A 21643-nucleotide genomic window follows, 5' to 3' on the forward strand; every position below is an offset into this window, starting at 1 on the left:
CCTTAGTCTCTTCAACCAAAGACCACATATATAACATGATAAGTTTGTAGTGTTTGTACAGACTTGAGGCAAATGTAAGAATGAAATCTCACATTTTTGCCATGTTATGAAAAATTAGGGCATTTGAAGTTTTCAATCTACAAAGGAGAACATCATTTACACAAATTTAGGACAGACATTGCAAAAGTAGGACATCTGGTCAGTCTAATTTAGATGCAAAAATAGATCATACCATTCACCTCAATCTTTGACCAATTTTCCAACAGTTCTGCCACCTTACTACTGATGTTAGGACAGCATGACTGATATCAGATATGACTGTGAGGTGAAAGAAGGCATATTCACTCTGGATTGTGAAATTGGAATGAAAATGAAATCAACTTACAAGTAAAAGTTCTTGTTATTCAACTCATTGAAAAACTTATACATTCATACTTAAATATCAATGAAACATGTATAAATAGCAAGGACCACTAATTATACAAGCCTCAATTACCTGGGCACCATATAATCCCAGGTTAATCTACAAGTATAATATCCTACTTTTCCTGGAATTTATGTAAATTTTCATATCAATACTCTACCACAATGAGTGCATAGAGATGGCATTTGTGTAGGACAGTGATTTCCATTTTGTTCGTTTGCACAGCATGATACTGACAGTATCACTGTTGTTACTAGGGAAATTAACTTGCATAGTTGGTTCATGTAAGATAATCATGATTCGTATGGAATTCTAATGCTGGGCTGAGTGGCTAGTGAAAAAGTGGCATGTATACATTATCATCTCTCTCCCTGTCTCTCTCTCTCTCTCTCTCTCTCTCTCTCTCGCTCTGCCACTCTTTCTTCACAGTAAGTGAATAAGACCCCAAAAAGAAAAAAACATGTTACTATAGCTGGCAAAACCCCTTACATCCACAAGTTGTACCTGAAACGGTAATGGCCATATATCATCCAACTTATTCAACGTAATACAAGGTACAGGGTTATACTGTGTGGATTCAATTAAATATGAAAACTATGTATGCCTATGCATATTGAATGTGTACATTATGCTTACTCTATTCCAAAGAACTCTGCAAGCATTTCTGTTTTTAAAACTCTGAATACTGAAAAATTGGTCTGCAGATAAACATCTTGGAAAATCAGTTGTTAGAGAGTTCTCCAGAATAGGATTTAATGTTTTCCACTAAAGCATTAGTATCATCTTCATGAATACATGTGACAGAACCTAATTTTTTATGTATACACTGCTAGTTGAATTATCAACAGAATGTTTACTGCAGCACGATTTCTGATCGTTTTAATAGACAGTATACATTTTTAGCATCCTTACCTACACATTGTGTTCCAGCCTCATTCAGCTCATAGCCTCGAACACAGTTGTTGTAATTGAGACAAACGTAGGAACCTCTGGTATTCTGGCAACGTTGATTACGCTTACAAGGGTTATTCCGCTCACATTCATTGATATCTGCAAATAAGAATAATGATTCAGTTATACCAGCTTTTCTAAAAAGAATAGGCCTATAGGTTATAAGCAGTGAATGTCAGTGCAGTTAGTGATACTGAAGGGGAAAAACAGTTATAAATAAATAAATAAATAAATAAATAAATAAATAAATAAATAAATAAATAAATAAATAAATAAATAAATAAATAAATAAATAAATAAATAAATAAATAAATAAATAAATAAATAAATAAATAAATAAATAAATAAATAAATAAATAAATAAATAAATAAATAAATAAATAAATAAATAAATAAATAAATAAATAAATAAATAAATAAATAAATAAATAAATAAATAAATAAATAAATAAATAAATAAATAAATAAATAAATAAATAAATAAATAAATAAATTAATTAATTAATTAATTAATTAATCTCTGGCAAAGCATTCTTTCTGATTGTATTAGGTAAATTTGCAAAATTACTAACTTGTTTGATAGAAGGAAGCTTGGGTTTAGGAAAGATTATGCCAGTGAGGCTCAACTTTCGGAATAAGCAGTGAATTCAGGAGGTCAAATGGAGTGTATCACTATTAACCTATCCAAGGCTTCTTATAGGGTAGATCATGGGAGACTACAGGCAAAAAATATGAGGGTTATTGGATTACACAAAGGAATGATTGAACAGGTGGCTAAATGGGTCAGAGGGAAATAGAGGAGGTGGAGCTTTAACTGATCCTGTAATGGCAAAGAGGGGTTCCATAAGGAAGTATTACTGGACCTTTATGTTTTCTTATAGAAATGGTAGGAGTAAAGAACTGGAATAACAGATGAGCCTTTTTGTGAGTAATATTGTACTGTATCAAGTAATAAATAAGATGTAAGATAATATTGCAAAAGGACCTTGACAATGTTGTGAGATGTATAGCAGGCAATTTTATGTGATTATAAATGGGTTGAAAATGCGAGTTGTAAGTTTCACCATGAGGAAAGGTTCTCAGTTTTAATTACTCTGTTGGTGGAGTGGAAGTATCTAATGGATATCTTACCATTAAGGAAGCTGGAGTGGTTACATCAGCATTTTGATAACTAAACTGCTCCATTTCAAACATCAAGTGAGAGGATCATATGACCAATTTCAGAGCTTTAGAGAAGGCAAGTATCATATTAATAGTGTGGAAGCTACCATCATTGGTCATCAGCTAAAATAGACTGCACATCTGCAGTAGGCCTCCTCTTTGGTGAACTTTGCTCTGGTACAAATCCCTGAGCTTTAGAGATGTTATAAAGATGAGCTTAAGCGAAGGAAGGATCTTAATTGATATAATCACATTAACGAGGTTGTAAATAAAGTTTACATATTTCTTCATAGGGTTATGAAGGTATTTATGGTTGTAGTTAGGATGTGAATGATAGTAAGACCCCAATTAGAGTATGGGTCCATACCAAGTTGCCTCAGTTCAATAATGGGAAAAGATCCAAAGAAAAGCAGCATGATTTGTTCCAGGTGATTTCTGCCAAAACAAAAAAAGTTGTAAAATTAGTGCTAGGAAAACTTGGGAGTAAGGAGATGAGCTGCTTGAGTAAGTGGTATATTCCAGGCTGTCAGCAGTAATGGAATGACATTAGTAGATATGTAAGCTTCAGTGAGCTTTTTAAAAGTAGGAAAGATTGCAATATGAAGATAGAGTAAGAGTTATATTATTGTCCATGTAATTTCTTACTTTATAAACTTTAATTTCTTACCTTTCCTATTTAAGACTTTATGAAATGAGCATATTTACCAATACAAGTGCCTTGAGCTCCAACTTCATATCCTTTGGAACATTTCACTGTTTCACATTCTCCACTGGGAAGAAGGACTTGATTTCCTTCACAACGCTTTCTCTCACAGCGAAATGATCCAAGTGTGTTCCGGCACTGAAAGGCAGGACCAAGATACTGACATGTGTCTGTTCCCAGTGCACACTCATCATCATCTAAAAAGAATCCATTTTTACTCATTGTACTTCATAGTATGTTAAATTTTATTATAAAATTTTTCCATTCCTAATGCTAATTTTTGAGAAGATAACAGAAACAAAATGTCACAACACTATCTCCTAGCAAGAGATAAACTGAAACTAAAAATTAAAGATTCTTATGGCCAATTTAGCCTTCCCTATTATTTTCAGTGAAATATACTAGAATAAGACAAACATATTTATAAAACTAAGTAATGGAAAGAAACAAACAAATGCAAATCAAGTTATGTATAGAAAGAAAGATTAATTGAAATCTCCTAGCAAGAGACAAATTGAAACTAGGAAGCAGGGATTTTTATGAACTATTTTTCCACCAAAATAATTTTCAATGCTATATACTACAATATAACAAATATATTCATATTTACAGAACTAAATAATGAAAAGAAACAAATAAGTGCAAATCAAGTCATGTATAGAAAGACAGGGTCACCAAGAGGAACACATAATGGGATAAACATAATGGCACGTCAATGTGAGAAGAGGGAGAAGTAGAAATGTTCGATTTTTTTCTCAGGTGTTTCATCGGGGTTTTGGCTTCAACACTCACTGAAGGACCATCTTTGCAGATCTTCAGCCTGGATGCAGGAAGTGTGAGATAAGAAGAAAGCTTGATAAAACCAGGAAAATTTAAGAGACCAAAATATACAGATGAGTATGAGTGGTTAAACACTAGGAACACAGTAATGACCACAAAAGGAGAAAGGGAACCCAATGGATGTATATAAGTAATGGAAAAGAATAAACAAATGCAAATCAAGACATGCAGAAAGATAGGAACATCGAAATGAGCATTTTTTGTTTCATTTTTTTTCAATTATGCTTTATGTCTCACCAGCACAGTTAGGTCTTATGGCAACAATGGGATAGGAAAGGGCCGGGAGTGAATGGGAAGTGACCATGGCCTTAAGGTGACACTCCGGAGATAAAAATATTTTTTTCCTAATGCATGGATTTTCACGAAACTTTGTAGGAATGTCACCTACATAAAAGTAGAGATATCACAAACATTTCTTTCATATACAATTAACAGTATTTCCAAAATAAATTTGTTAAAAATTTTAATTCCATTTTGTCATGAAATTTAATTAACATGTTAATGTAAATTTGTAATTAGGTAGATAATACTTCTTTTAAAAGCACTATGTTTCTATTTTTCTGTACATAATTTATATTAGAAGATATATCATACTAAAGTTTGTGTAAATTTTACATTCTAAAACTCTGGACTTAAAAATCCCTACTACCGGTACTGAAAAAATTTTGCAATCAAAAATTCCACAAGCAGGTTTCTCAATATAGGTGTGACACGTATACCGTACAAATTTTGTTACATTTGGGAGAATATTATGGGGGAAAAAATGGGATTTAAATGTAAAATTACAATTGGCAAACAAAGCATTAATACAGTGATAAATTGTTTGAATTCAGCGGAATAACTTCATGACAAGAAAAAAGAAACTCAATCCTTTCAATTTCAGTCATAAAAATGTCACCAAAATGACCAAAATATCGATTTTTATCTCCGGAGTCTCACCTTAATTAAGGTACAGTCCAAGCATTTTCCTGGTATAAAAATGGGAAACCTTTTTTTAAGGGCTGCCGACAGTTTGGGGGGGGGGGCTTTCAAACTCACTACTATCTCCCAAATGCAAGCTCACAGCTACATGATCTTAACCACATGACCAACTCACTCAGTGCAAAAGGAGGACATAGTAGAATAAACACAATATAGGTCAACGTGGGAAGTGGAAGAAATATAAAGTAAACACAAAAATATAAGGACAATCTTCAATTACTGCCATCATTAAATAGACTGACTCTCTCCAAAACACTCCTAGATTTTCTACAGTAATTTCTTCTCAGCACCATTAGCACAAGCATCATTATCTGCTTCCCAGCTTCATCAGGGTGGTGGGCTCCATCTATCACTCAAGGGATGTCTTGACAGATCTGGGATGCAGAAGCATGAACGATCTCATTGGAGAACAGTGATGTAGTGTGGATCGATGGATGGTGAGGGGTTATAGTTAAAAAATAATGATAGAACATAACAAAGGTACTTGTAAGTGCATGTTACATGCATGCATGCATTAGTGTCATTATAAGGGCACTAATACAAGTGAAGGATGTTAATAATGTAATGTACAAATTGCAGTACACTACAAAATTTACATTAAAATACAAAACAAGAACAATATGATCAAGATCCAGGCTGAAAGGCAACAACACAGTGAATCACCACCATACTGATTTCCCAGATTACAAACACTCATCAATAAGCATCATTATCTAATTTAAGAAATGTTCATTGTCTTTTATGAGTTCCTGTTCATTTTCCTTTTTTTAAAATTCCTGGAGTGTTCTAAGCTATAATGTGCTAACAAAAGATCCTACCAACACCACTGATATTAAGACAGTGTCTCTTCTTAAAGCTATCTCAATTCAGAATGAAGGATGGTTGGCAACAGCAGACTTTCACAATACTCCGACTTCAAGGTATATAAGATACATAAAGACAGAGTTCCCCTTAAACCTATTCTCAATAGTATAGGTTCCCTACATTCAACAGGGCCAAATACCTTGGGGAACTTCCTAACCTGTCCACAGGTAAAGGTGCATGCATCAGGAATTCATCAACATTTATTGCCTTTTTATCAAATTTGCATGTCTCTCCTGGTGATATTCTAGTCAGTTTTGATGTTATGTCTGCATTCGCTATGGTTCCAATCATGGACACCATGCATCTGTTGGATAAGATCTTTCATGTTGCCATTGTTAATCTGGTTCATCTTGTCTTTACCATCACGTATTCCAGATTTCGTGGTACAATATAAGACTCTGATGCAGAATTAAATATTAGGTAACCCTTAAACACTAAACTAGATCATGAAGAGAAAATGAAAGTATACCAGTATAGTAAAGCTGACCCCTTTAAATTCCAAGAGTTTCTATCACAAATATGTCCCAGCTGGGTATCAAAAGGTGGGCGCATAAACGTAATGTGGGATAATTCCATTAATATTATTAATACAGCTATTGAGCAGTTTGTGTCCTTAAATTACTAAATGGGAACCCAGATCTGGAATACTACATCAGCAAAATTTGGAGCCTTAAAAGGAAAGTAAGGAAAGCATACAACAAAAGGCAATTTAGTTTGGAGCACATGAATAGGTTTCACAAGCTGTCTAAAGAACTTGCTTCTGAAAAGAAAGCTGCTCATGACAAATATATGAAAGGTATGCATTCTTCCATGGAAAATTGATGGAATGTCTCTATAAAACTGTTAGGAAAAGGAAAGGAGCCAACCATGATGTGTCAATGATAATGTCCATAGAAGGTGAGGTAATGACTGACAATCTACTAATAGCTATTGAATTAAATCATTGGTATGGGAACATATTTAATGAGCACAATAGCCAGGCAATAGACATTATCGATAACACTAGCTTAGTGTTTAAGGGTTACCTAATATTTAATTCTGCATCAGAGTGGTATATTGTACCAGGAAATCTGGAATACGTGATGGTAAAGACAAGATGACCCAGCTGGATGAAGAGCTACTTCCTAAAACAAAGACAGATCGTCACAGGATTCTCCTCCTTTGAATCTCGCCTTCTTGCCATACATACAATCTGTCATCAATTGGACTTCCAATATTCGCAGAAGGTACAATATCAAAACCATCTTTAAGTTTAATATCATCATAGGCAATTGCTTGCAAATCTATTAAAGATCCTATTGGTTTAAACTGTGCTGGAAATATATAATTATTTGTTCCAGTGGATCTGTTTATGTTATATTGGCCATGTAGGAAAGTAGCAACAAGGGTTAGGGAGCACTACAGTCACTTACACCTTTGCCAGCCAGAGAAGTCAGTTGTGGCAGAGCATGCCATTCATAATGATCATGAAATCATTTTTGATGCAACATTTGTAATTTGTAAGGAGGCATGTTTTACACCTAAAATCATTCATGAGGTGATAGAAATTGCTATACACCTGAATGATTTTAACAAAGAATACAGCTATATATAGATTAGATCATGGCTGCCCTGTATGGTTAAGTTTTTAAAATCTTTCTTTTTGACTCTGAAGGCCCTGGAATTAGCTACATTTCAAACAGGGTCTTTCTATCTTGAGTGTTCTTGCTATGGAGTGACAGTTTTCATTCTACATTGACATTACCATGAAGGTGATACTGATTGCAAGATTGAAACGTCATATGTTACCAATTTCATTTCAGTACTGTATTGGAAGTTCAACAATTCACAATCCTAGGTTTGGGGTTCTTCACCTAATGAATACCTGTATAGTATATTACATTACAGTACATAATGAACTTTTAAGCATAATCTACATATAATTAACACTATACAAGTATTGATTTGGTGGAGAACCCCAAACCTACAATTGTGAGATTGAAATATGTCAGTGGAAAATAATTATAACACAATTTAATATCCCCTAAGCAATACAATGTAATATAATATTTCTAATTTAAAGTGAATTATCATTTAAATAACTTAGTAATAGTGCTGTATGTGGTCTAATATTGTTCATCTTTAAGTGGCACAAAACATTCAAGAAAGACTTAAAACAATGTGGCCTAAAATATTTAAGTGATGTTCTCAGATATTAGTACCAAACAGACAGATTTATTTTAAGGTAATATCAATAAATGTATAAAATTTTATATTTGTTTCACTTCAGTAACATGATGGGTAGATTTATTTTAAGGTAATATCAATAAATGTATAAAATTTTATATTTGTTTCACTTCAGTAACATGATGGGTGTTTTTTAAATGCATAATGCTGAGATTGGGCATTTGAGACCATCCAAACACTAAATTTTGGGCTTTGTAAATTATGAAATTTCCAAACCTACCATATTTTTTGTCATTTGAGACGTCCAAATGCCGAATGTCAGGCTTTAATTAATTTGAAAGGTCCAAACCTAGGCTTGGATAAATAATTTGGCCAATTACCATTTTTGGAGTTAACTCCCAACATATACACTTGCAGTATGTAAACAGGAAAACAACAGATTCATATGATGCTCTGTAACATCTCCTACAATGCGCAGAAAAGGTTTGTTACAGCACGAAGTATAGATGTACTTACAATTGTCCTAAAAAAATCCCTTTTGTTTCAGACATTATACTGTAGAAAGTACAGCTCAGTTTGTATTGTTTGTTTTTATACTGTGAAAGGGAATGCCTCTCCATACTCTTGGTTAAGGAACGATGGCAGTTGGTAATCACATTGTTTTGCATTTTAAGACAACAGTCACCACCAGTTAGAGCAACATTTTCTTGCTAGGTAGTATATCATACCCTTCAAGAAGACCATTAGTTACAACTTGTTAAGATTGATGGTGCTTTGAAGAACTTTATAAACTATACTAGCATTTGCACCCATTCTTCACACAGGAATTTGCAGTTAATTACTTGTTACCTTCAGGAACTTATACAAAGTAACATGGCTCTATTAACACATTTAATGCGACAAGTTAAAATGATATTTTTGTACGAAAGCACGTGACAGTAACGAGAAATATGATGAAGCTCAACAAAGATGAGAGAGAATAATGATGATTTCCAAATTTATTGTATGCTACAGTTCTTGGTCTGAAGTTGATACGTACATGACATAAAGGAACGGAAATAACATATTCTTAAATGGATGTTGTAGGCCTATACAGTCTTTTGATAGACTAACGTTAACGAAATACTCTTCTTATAAATACCAAGTCCATGTGATTGCCATAACATCATATGCATCCAGCAGTTTTCCAATTTTAGGAATATACAGCAGATAGATGACCAGGTAGACAGACACCAAAGGGAAAAGTTCTACCTCATGTTACCTTGGTGTTTAGATACATTAGGTGGGGTAGTTTCAAAGCCAAGAGAAATATGCTGCATTATCTGATTTTCTCCCGGTATGGATCCTTCAAATAACTGTAGGTTTGGGAGGGTGTCCGTCACTGGCTGCAGAGCATGAAGCCTGTAGAAAATAGTTTCTCTGCTATATGAAGAATAAGCCAAATTATGTACATAACAAAAGTTATTTAAAATGCAGGGGTGTTTCACATGTACTCTGCATATTATACATATAATCAATAGTGTAGAGAAAATTGAAAAAAGCTCTTCCAGTCTTCCTTTAAACCATCAGTCTGTTTAGTGATTTTTAAATTATATGCATATTGAATCCTGCTTCTGGATGTGTAGACTCTAAATATGAAGATTGGTCGAGATATAAGCAACAGTGTAAGAGAAAATTAAAAAGAAAACCTCTTCCAGTCTTCCTATAAACCCCCAGTCTGTTCAGTGATTTTGAAATGATGTCTATATCAAAACTTGCTCCTGGATGAGTAGATTCTAAATATGAAGTTTGGTTGAGATATAATCAATAGTGTAAGAGAAAAATGAAAAAAAAGTTCTATTCTAGTGTTCCTATAAACCTGCAGTCTATTCAGTGTTTTTTAAATGATATGCATATTGAACCCTGCTCCTGGATGAGTAGACTCTAAATATGAAGTTTGGTTGAGATGTATTCATTAGTGTAAGATAAAATTGAAAAAACTCTTCTAGTCTTCCCATAAATTCCCAGTCTATTCAGTGATTTTTAAATGATATGCATATAGGTACCTGCTCCTGGATGAGTAGACTCTAGATATAAAGTTTGGTCAAGAACTATTCAGCTGTTTACCCATGATGGTGGAACAAACAGGCAAACAGACTGACACAGAAGCTAAAAACTACTGATATGACCTTGAATTGACTTGAAACATATAAATGTATGAAAATTTGGCAAAATAATTGACATTACAGGCAATGGACCCCCTAGAATTTTGTGTATAAGATATGAGATGCAACTGTTGATACTGTTGCTACCTTGATAATGAAACATCAATTAATATGAATGATTTAGACCTCAACAATGTCAACAAATTATCTATTCAGAGCTCATTCAGCAGCCTTTGAGCTGGATGGAAACATTCTTGTATTAAAAAATCCTTACGGTTGCATGATCATCTAACGACAGATCATTGCCGTTGAGATGCCATCCATAATTATCAAGTTCTTCTCTTTTTCCACTTCTTTGCCTTGTAAAACTATACCAATGGTCTTCACAGAATTTTTCAGCTGTTACTGATTCACTGCTGCAAGGTAGATCTAATTCTGTATGGATCTGTAACTGACTTACAAGCATTACAGTCATCTCAAAAGATGAAATGGGTACTTCTTCTCATTACCTTCCTTTGAAGTTTTTTGAAAACACCAACTGCTTCAAATAAATTTATATTTCCAGCAGATGCCACAGCTAATGCAATCTCAGCAGTGTTATCTTATCTCTAAAAGAACTTCAAATTTTGTAGCCTCACTAAAAGTGGACACAACTGAGAATTATTTTTGTCTTGTTAAATGTCGCACTAACTTAGATAATTTTTTTGGAGATGATGGGATAGGAAAGGGCTAGGCCCCAGCATATATAGCTGCTATTATTTAGCTGCATGAAAAAGGGAAACCATGGAAAACCAGCTTCACGGCTGCAAGCTAACAGTTACACAGCCCAAACCAAACAGGCAACTCTCTCAGCAACTGAGGATGATTCATAAACTTGAAAATAGGACGTATCTACTGTTTGTTTGTGTGAAAATTGAACTATGTTCTAGCCTCTAACAAAACTGTGCACAGCTTTTGTATTTTCACTAAAAATCATTGAAGTGATGATGATACAATGCTGATAGTGTCTTCCTCTGTAGCGTAATGGTTAGTGTTATTAGCTGCCATCCTCGGAAGCCCAGGTTCGATTCAAAGTACTGCCAGAAATTTAAGAATGGCAGGAGGGCTGCTTGGGGTTGAAATGACACATCCAGCTCACCTCCATTGGGGGTGTGCCTGAAAAGAGCTGCACCACCTAGGGATGAGGACACAAGTTTACTTAATACTGATAGTGATGTTAAGAGGAACCTGTTAATTATAATTTATATCAGGTCAGGAGATATCCTGCTACCATATGTGACAGTACATGGTACAACCTGCAACTGTCCGGCCGCAAGTTGGCCAGCCAGTACCAAACCTGACAACCTAAGGTTGAACCAATGGCAACGGGTGGAAGAGTTCACCTTAGGAGGTTTGATGAAGCTTCTGTGCAGGAAATGACACATACATGTATCAAAGAACTGTTGCCTTGCAATGTGGCAGGGGACTGCTGAAATTTTTAGGGAGAAAAACCCCAAAGGGAAAATCCTCTGCAGCAGCCTAGTAAGTCAGCGGGAAGAGTACTATGCAAGTTTTTCAAACAAAGAATGAGCCTCGGAAGGAGATATAATGCAACTGAAGATCAAATGCCGAGTACCTTTGGAAATAATGACGAGCCAGCTCATCAAAATAGTATAAGAAGAAACGCCAGAAAGAAACAAAATAACAGAAAAGCCATTCTCAGAGTTGCTACATTGAACATGATAATACTGACAGGAAAATGTAATGAATTAACACATATGATGAAGCATAGACACATTAACATTTTGGGTCTAATTGAGTCAAAGTAGAAGGGATGCAACACAAACCTACTAAATGATGGATACAAACTGTACTTGTGTGAAAATAAGACAGAAGCAAGAAATAGAGTTGGCATTGTTCTTTGGAAGAACATTAACTGCATTTCTTACATTACTTTCACTAATGAGAGGATTATTAAAGTGAAGGTGTATGTGAAAGGAGACTATCTAAGAGTTGTGCAGGTCTATGCCCCTCAGCAGGGCTGTAGTAAAGAAGAAAAGTTGAACTTCCACCAACAACTAGAGGACAATACAAATGAGAAGAACCTATTAATAATGGGCGACAGTAATTTTGAGGTAGGAGTAGTTACAACTGGATTTGAAGGGATCATGGGCCTGTCACATATGGTAACAGGATGTCTCCTGATGTGATATTAATTATGATTGACAAGTTCCTGTATAATTCTCTTAACATCTCTGTGGGACAAGGTACATGGAAGGAGAACATCTACTTGATCTATGCTTGAGGAATAACTTACTTATACGGAACACATGGTTCCAGATTAGAAAAAGACATAAAATAACATGGTACAGCTGGGATGGTAGCTAAATGTTAGACTGCATAATAAATGACCTGCGATATAGAGAATGAGTGAGAGATGTGACAGCTATTCCTAGTGAACATCTTAATAGTAACTACCAGTATAAGCTTCTGGTGGGTGACCTGACAGGAATTCAAGTGCTGAAGACAAAGACCAGGAAGAGGATACCAAGGATTAAAGACTGGAAGATAAGGGAAGAGGGCTGTAAACAGAAGTTCCATGAAATGATCAAAAGCAAGTTACGAATGCCAGAGTCCAGCGATAGTGATGAGGAATGGAATAATTTTAAAACTATTTTCATCAGTAGTGCAGAAGAAGTGTGTGGAAGAAAAATCAGGAAAGTAATGAATAAAAGAATGTCCTGGTGAAATGACAGAGTGAAAGAGGTGATAGAAAATAAAATAAGGGCAAAAAAGTGTGTGATGTTAAAAGAGCCTGAAATAGTGACAACAATCAACTGAGAGATGAGAGGAAAATTCTAAAGCTAAACCAAGAATACCGAAATAGGAAATCAGAATAAAAACAATTGTGAAAAAAGAGAAGCAGAAGTGCTGGGGCAAATTTACCCAATTACAGGAAGATAGTAAAGGAAACATGAAGATGCTGTAAGCCTCTTTAAAAGCAAGAGATCTGACAAGAAGGACATCTAATCAATAGAAACAATAAATGGAAATATAGTCAGGAGTGAACAAGAGATTAGAAACTAAATGAAGACCTATATTAATACATTCCTGAATGATGAAAAATCTACTGAAGAGGTGGAAGAAAGGCTGAGGACACATGCTGTTCCAGTTACTTGGCCTGAGGTAGAAATTGCACTAAAAATGGTGAAAAGTTATTCAGTTGGAATTGATGAAGGTACTCCTGACATGATCAAAGCAACAGGTATACCTGAAGTACAGTAGATATACAGAACGTTGAGAGAAATATGGTGTGAATATTGGGTTCCAGACAAAAGGTATAATCCCTTTATTTAAAAAAATTGGATGCAGAAGATAATTTGCCAACTTCTCTCCCATTGTCTGAAAATAATAATAAAACTTTTTGAAACCAGACTGTGGGTGGTGATAGAACATCCTAGAGGAAGAAGAACATGGATTCAGAGCCAATAGAAGAACACCAGACATGATCTTCACCCTAACGATGTTAATGGGACAACATTGGGAGAGAAGGAAAGACCTAAATGTAGTATTCTTAGACCTAAAGAAGGCATATGATTGGTTTCCTAGACCAGTCATATGGAGATGCCTCAGAAAACCGGGAGTGTCTGAATATCCCAAAGGCTAGGTAGAGACACTGTACTGCAACTGGAGCACCTGTGCTCATGTTGGAGATGGCCGTTCAGAATTGCTTAATACCACACAGGATGCCCAACAAGGGAGCGTACCCTCACCACTGCTATTCATTACTGTCATGGACAGTATTCATAAAAACCTGAAAAGAGAACAAGATGGAAAACTAAACACACTGGCGTTTGCTGATGTTGTAGCTATATGAGGAGAGACACAGGTAGAGGTACAAACTAGGCTGGATGAGAGGGATGCCAAGTTCAAACATTGTCAGATGAAAGTTAATACAACAAAAATTGTTGCATTGAAAATGAGTAGGGAAGATAGTGGCTGCCATGTAAAGATTGAAGGTGAACACAATCAATGAGTAGATATATTCAAATACATAGGCAGCATGATTTCCATCAGGGGTACTGCAGACAGGAAAATAATAAACAGAGAGGCTGGCAATTCCAACTCCTACAGCCTTGTAAGATATATATTTTGGGATAACAAGGTGCCCATGAGAACCAAGATGACTCTACAAAAGTCATACTTTGTGCTCATTCTCCCATACAGTTTAGAAACATGTACACTGAAAGAGAGAGAGATTAGTAAACTTCAGGCATGCAAAATGAAGTTTCTACTAACTATCCTCCTAAAAATATGCCAGGACTGTTAAGGAATGATGACATCAGAGTGGAACTGGAAGTGGACTCGATAGAAGAGATCGATCAATCAATCAATCAATCAATCAATCAATCAATCAATCAATCAATCAATCAATCAATCAATCAATCAATCAATCAATCAATCAATCAATCAATCAATCAATCAATCAATCAATCACTACTGATCTGCATTTAAGGCAATTGCCCAGGTGGCAGATTCCCTATCTGTTGTTTCTCTAGCCATTTCTTAAATGATTTCAAAGAAATTGGAAACTTATTGAACATCTCCCTTGGTAAGTTATTCCAATCCCTAACTCCCCTCCCTAGAAATGAATATTTGCCCCAATTTGTCCTCTTGAATTTCAATTTTATCTTGATATGGTGATCTTTCCTACTTTTAAAGACACCACTCAAACTTATTCGTCTACTAATGTCATTCCATGCCACCTCTCCACTAACAGCTCAGAACATACCACTTAATTGAGAAGCTCATCTCCTTTCTCCCAAGTCTTCCCAGCTTTACAACATTTTTGTAATGCTACTCTTTTGTCGGAAATCACCTAGAACAAACTGAACTGCTTTTCCTTGGATTTTTTCACTTGCTTAATACCACACAGGATGTCCAACAAGGGAGCACACTCTCACTATTGCTATTCATTACTGTCATGAACAGTATTCTTAAAAACCTGAAAAGAGATTGAGATGGAGAACTACACACATTGGTGTTTGCTGATAATATAGCAATACGGGGAGAGACAGAGGTAGATGTACGAACTAGTCATTGTTATTTTTATTACTATTATTATTGTATGGAGATTATAAAGCAGATGTCTGGCACAAGAACACCATGTGCATACCTAGAAAGAAGGGTTGAAGAAAGAACCCCAGTGGCAAGACCTAGGAAGAGAGGGCTACACCAGCTGAGAGAGGATGTGGAGAGAAGAGGAGGGAATTGGAAGACAGTGGTGAGAAAGGAGGCATTTCTGGACAGACAATGATGGCATTGTTCAACACCACCCTGTCAAGCTTGCCAGATAGATTATATGATGATGATTATTGTCAATCATATGGTCTGTGTTTGAAAAGCCTTCTCACAAAAATTGTGTTGGCACTAAAGACACTTTAAAAGGATATTCTCACCAATATGATTATTATATAAGCTCCAAATATAACACAGAGCAATTTTAATTCTTATAATACTCTGCCTGTAATTGGGTATTATTATTTCTTGAATTCGGTCAGCATTGTAGCCAGGATCAACCGACAGGTGGCGGGTTTGTAGTTACATAATGGTTGTAGAATATAATGAAGGTGCTTGTGCATGTGTGGTGCACGCATGCATGAGTCTCATTAAAGGGCAATCAATCACTACTGACCTGCATTTAGGGCAGTCACCCAAGTGGCACATTCCCTATCTGTTGCTTTCCTAACCTTTTCTGAAATGATTTCAAAGATATTTGAAATTTATTGAACATCTCCCTTGGTAAGTTATTCCAGTCCCTAACTCCCCTTCCTATGAACAAATATTTGCCCCAATCTGTCCTCTTGAATTCCAGCTTTAACTTCATATTGTGATCTTTTCTACTTTTAAAGATACCACTAAAATTTATTCGTCTACTGATGTCATTCCATGCCATCTGTCCACTGACAGCTCGGAACATACCACTTAGGCGAGCAGCTCTTCTCCTTTTTCCCATGTCTTCCCAGTCCAAACTTTGCAAAATTTTTGTAACGCTACTCTTTAGTAGGAAATCACCCAGATCAAATCGAGCTGCTTTTCCTTGGTTTCCATACACTGGAACCATACTCCAGTTGGAGTCTTACCAGAGACTTATATGCCCTCTCCTTTACATCTTTACTACAACCCCTAAATACTCTCATAACCATGTGCAGAGATCTGTACACTTTATTGACAATCATATTTATGTGATTACCCCAATGTAGGTCTTTCCTTATATTAACACCCATCAATGCAATAATTAAAACTGAGAGGACTTTTCCTATTTGTGAAACTCACAACCTAACTTTTAACCCCGTTTATCATCATAACCTTTCCTAAACCCATACTGCCTTCTAACAAACAAGTTATTAATGTTTGCAAATATGTTTAATAAAATCAGAAAGAATGCTTCCCAAAGCTTACATGCAATGTATGTCAAACTGACTGGCCTGTAATTTTCAGCTTTTTGCCTATCACCATTTCCTTTATACACAGGGGTAACTATAGCAACTCTCTTATAAATTTGGTATAGCTCCTTCATGCAGACAATAATCAAATAAGTACTTCAGATATGGTACTATATCCCAACCCATTGTCTTTAGTACATCCCCAGAAATCTTATCAATTCCAGCCGTTTTTCTAGTTTTCAACATTTGTATCATATTGTAAATGTCATTGTTATCATATGTAAATTTTAATACTTCTTTAGTATTTGTCATCTCCTCTATCTGAACATTATCCTTGTAACCAACAATCTTTACATACCGGTACTGCTGACTGAATACTTCTGTTTTTTGAAGATCCTCACATACACACTCCTCTTGTTCATTAATGATTCCTGGAATGTCTTTCTTGGAACCTGTTTCTACCTTAAAGTGCCTATACATACTCTTTCATTTTTCACTAAAATATGTATGACCGCCAATTATGCTTGCCATCATGTTATCCTTCGTTGACTTCTTTGACAGTGATACAAGTGAATTATCTTATTCAGAATGCAGTACACTACAAAATGTTAGATTAAAGTACAGAACAAGAACAATATTATCAACGTCAACAGTTTTACAGCAAATGGTATGTTCAGATTACAATCTAAAATCCAACTTTTGAGACTTCTTAGAAAATAGATTCAAGAGATCTCTTGGTTTTACAATTAATTATGTTTCTGTGAATGTTCAAAAGTGCCAGTCCACTGAATTGACTTTCACTTGTTTATTGTCAGTTTCTGTTAATTTTCTTTTGTAAAATAAACATGTCTGGCATAAGAACACCATGTGCATACCTAGAAAGAAAGGTTGAAGGAAGAACACCAGTGGCAAGACCTAGGAAGGGAGGGCTACACCATCTGAGAGAATATGTAGACAGAAGAGGAGGGAATTGGGAGTCAGTGGTGAGAAAGGAGGCATTTCTGTACAGACAACAAGGCTATGCCTCTGAATTCAGTTTAGACTGGCAAAATGATTAGTAAGTCTCGAAATTCGTGGTGTGTCTTAAACATAACAATTTTTATACCAATAGAACTATCTTAAACAAACATATGCAAAGGCAGTATTTTATAAGTAAGGGACTGAATATCTAGTCACCATATTAAGAATTAAACTGATAAAGGAGACTAAAAATTAGTAATGCAGTAAAGGACATGAAAATCACCATTGGTTAAAGTTCACTGTTACAGCACAAGGGTTGATATAGATAACTCTTTATGGTAAAGTTGTTGTTATTATTATTATTATTATTATTATTATTATTATTATTATTATTATTATTATTATTATTATTATTATTAATTTTTAATTAATTATTTATTAAATTAATAATAATAATAATAATAATAATAATAATAATAATAATAATAATAATAATAATAATAATAATAATAATAATATTTGAAGACTATATCAAATTAAAAAGAAATTTGTGTACAAGTTCTACTGTAGTCTACCACCAGGAACAGCAGCTATAACAGTAGCTGAAAGAGCACCACTGTTATGATTTTGGATGATATATCAAGAAGCAAAAGTGGAAATCAAATGATGGAGAGGTTTAGGAGGTCATACATAAGGCAAAAAGGTAAGGGCTTTCCTTTGAAAAACTATAAGTGCAGGTTTATAGATAATGTAGAGAGAGATGGTTTGTATTGAGAGAGACCAATTACACAATAATAAGGCATCTATGAACATACCTTCACATCTTCCAGTCTGAGCATTGAGTGTGTAGCCAGTTCCACAGCTAGTATAGCGAATGCACTGGAAAGACCCAATGGTATTATCACATCTCTGACTTGATGTGCAGTCATGCTGGTTTGTTTGACATTCATTTACATCTGAAATTTTGGGGTAGGCATCAAAAGTTAACTAAGAACAAATATCAGAAGTTCTTTTTAGAAACTACAATTTTCCGAGATGAAGATAATCAATAACTATTATAACTAGGGACCACATCTTTATACACTTAAAACAATTAAAATATGCATCTAATTAGGCACTAAAAAGATAGAAAATATGCATTAAATATTGAAAAATATGCATTTAAAAATAAGCCAGTTTTATTCATTCACATCACAATAGATCACTGCAAGAATTTCAATGTTTTCTGGAGACAAGTGACATCTATTGACTATCAAAATAAATTTATAGACTTAGAATGGTCTTCTTACATCAACTGAAGTGATGGGACAAAATTTATACACTGGCACCAAAGGTTCCAAACATTCACCTGGCAAAGACACTCTGATTCCACTCAGGAACTGACTAATTGTTTGAATCTTATTTAGTCCTGGGATATTTTGACATACACAAAATATCTTCAGGAATGATTGTAGAACTGAATTGTTTAATTTATTCTATGGAATATTGTTGCATACTGAAGTCTTACAAAGATTGGCTGAAAATATTTTAAGTGGAGGCTTTGGTTTTATATGCCTAAGAAATAGTTATAGTGTGTTGTTCTTCTTTCCCTCCTTTGCCATAATATGTGCAGTCATTTTTGCATGTTGTTTAATTTCAAATTTATTTTCACATTTCACTTCCTTCGAGCATACTTCACAATGATGACAATGCCATCAGTTGAATAATCACTAATACCTGACACCCACTGATTAATAAATACTTTCTACTGCTTTTCTCTTTAGGCATTTTGAATTAAGGATATGCAGACTAAGAAAAATCTCACCCGAGGCTATTGGCTGCCCAGATGGTCTAAGGAATGCCCCATCCCCTCCCATCCAGTCAGCATGCTTATGTAAAATATTGTTATCTTGTTATCTGTTATTCAGACAATTGCTTATAAGGGTTGTCCCACATGCAGGCAAAATCAGTTTTGTTTGAGTTGTTTGAAATTATACATAATTTCAAATGTACATGCTGAAATATGTTGTTATGCTTAGAATATGCAATAAATGAAATAAACCCACAACATATGGATTTGCGTATGCACATATGCATTTTCAAAAAATCTGGTCCCTAATTATAACAATGGATGAAAGAAACACCCTTGGCTGAAAATAAATATATTCACAATTTTTATGTGACAAACTTAACGCTCTTAACAGATTATGAGCAGATTTTTGAGTTTCACCTGCCATGAAATGGTACTTTGCATAATTTCTTCTGGTTTCTTGTACATTATTAAGCATAAATACTGTTTAAGATGCTTCAAAGTCATCAGACCAATCCCATTTTGTTCTTGGGTCTTTCTGAATGCTATTCAATTCATAATTTGAAGTGAGTCATCTGCTGTTCACTGATAATTTTTTTTCTAATTTTTTGTAAAGTTACCTCAGTGAGTGAGATACTTTGCACCCCAACATTTTTTAAAAAATCTCAAATGACATTCAGAAGTAAAATATGCAAATTTAAATATAGAAAAAATATATTGACACAAATGATGTATTTTCTAAAGATGATTTTCAGTGTTTTTATGTACTTCTATTATTGTTGTCGACAGTAATGCAAGATGAATATACTACATCAATATTAAAATCAGCTAATCAAATCAAACCAAAGAATCATTACATTGTAAAATTTTCACAGTTAAAATATCCTGAAAATGACATAAAATAATGTAGGTAGTTATCACATTCATATTAAAACAATTAAGAAAATCATATGGAATTACAGGCATTCCACCTTTTCCAATTCTGGAACATGGTACAATCCTCTTTTACTCATACGAATTGGAGGATCAATGTGGCATATTAAATAAATCTTCCCAGTGATAGTTCCACATTTCCAATTTACAAAATTATTAAGTTATTAAATTACCCCAAATTACATCTATTCTTTCCAAATGACCTTCTGAATTTAAGTTAATGGTACTGGCACATGGTAATGGTACATCATCAGATTGGCAAATGATTCATCAGCAAAAAGACATCCCATAGAATTTTATCTCCGTTAGATACCACTATGGAAGCGGCAGCTCTTGTAGCATATAATGGGAAAGAGTCATAGCTGGACAGTGAAAGACTTCAGTATGACAAAATTTTCAAAACATAAATGAGTAATCAACATGCAGATACCATCTCACTGCCAATATGACATACAAGCTTTCTTTATTCTGAGCAATGTACAGACAAAACTCTTATTTTATATTTAGACAGGTTGCTCATAGTTTTAATTGATAGTATCACAAGTTTGAGAGTACAGTGTCTGTGAAAATGATAAGAATTCAGAATGATTCGGTATATATAAAACTGACATTTAAAGAATCATAGAACGTTTTCAGTGTAGACAGTGTAAGTTTACAAAACTTTCCAGTCACCAACTGATAATCTCTCAGACATTTGGTTGTCATGTTTTGCAATTATTTTTAATGTAGTAAAATAAATCATGTTGGAGACACTGAACACATAAGTGAATAAACTTACCCCACTTCATTCAGGAGGAGATGACTGATAATTATACTTTGCATACTTTGCACTTGGTGTTTAAGTTATAAAACAGGCATCACAGATATAATCACATTTCTAACACAGACATAAGAAAACGATTTTGCAATGTGACTATCCAGGAGAAAATGTTTGAATGTCATCAGCAGTGGTTTGGACATACGTGGCAGGCAGAGGCAGATACAATTGCAAGCATGGATTAAGCACTGGAAGTCACTGGAAAGAGGCTCAAGAGACAACCTAAACAACAATGGACCTAAATGCTACATGATGACATGAAGAGCACCAATCTGTGCCCCACATGACTTGCGACCTAGTGGAATGGAGACAGTAGAGACATCTAGAAGAACTTGCTTCTCTCCTGGGCAAATACTGAAGAACATAATGATGAACTGAAGATATTTCATCATTATTCCTAGGAATAAAAAAATTAAGTATCTTATCCTACATATGTTTGTTAGCTATAGCCAAAAGTAAATTATGTCACAGGCATATATCATCAC

The 21643-nt window shown here is 34.6% G+C and overlaps 1 protein-coding gene across 3 annotated transcripts in view; it reads right to left on the reverse strand.

The window, feature by feature from the left end:
• LOC136864416 (fibulin-1) overlaps positions 1-21643 on the reverse strand; it is a 451544-nt gene that overhangs the window by 104659 nt on the left and 325242 nt on the right. For all 3 annotated transcript variants that reach the window (XM_067141388.2, XM_067141387.2, XM_067141386.2), the window contains 3 exons: positions 18435-18575; positions 3242-3436; positions 1337-1474 (listed from right to left, as the gene is read on the reverse strand). In XM_067141388.2, the coding sequence (XP_066997489.2) occupies positions 1337-1474; positions 3242-3436; positions 18435-18575 (474 nt within the window). The remainder of the gene's footprint in view (positions 1-1336; positions 1475-3241; positions 3437-18434; positions 18576-21643) is intronic.

This window comes from Anabrus simplex, chromosome 2 (genome assembly GCF_040414725.1).
Source record: "Anabrus simplex isolate iqAnaSimp1 chromosome 2, ASM4041472v1, whole genome shotgun sequence".
NCBI classification, from domain to species: domain Eukaryota; kingdom Metazoa; phylum Arthropoda; class Insecta; order Orthoptera; family Tettigoniidae; genus Anabrus; species Anabrus simplex.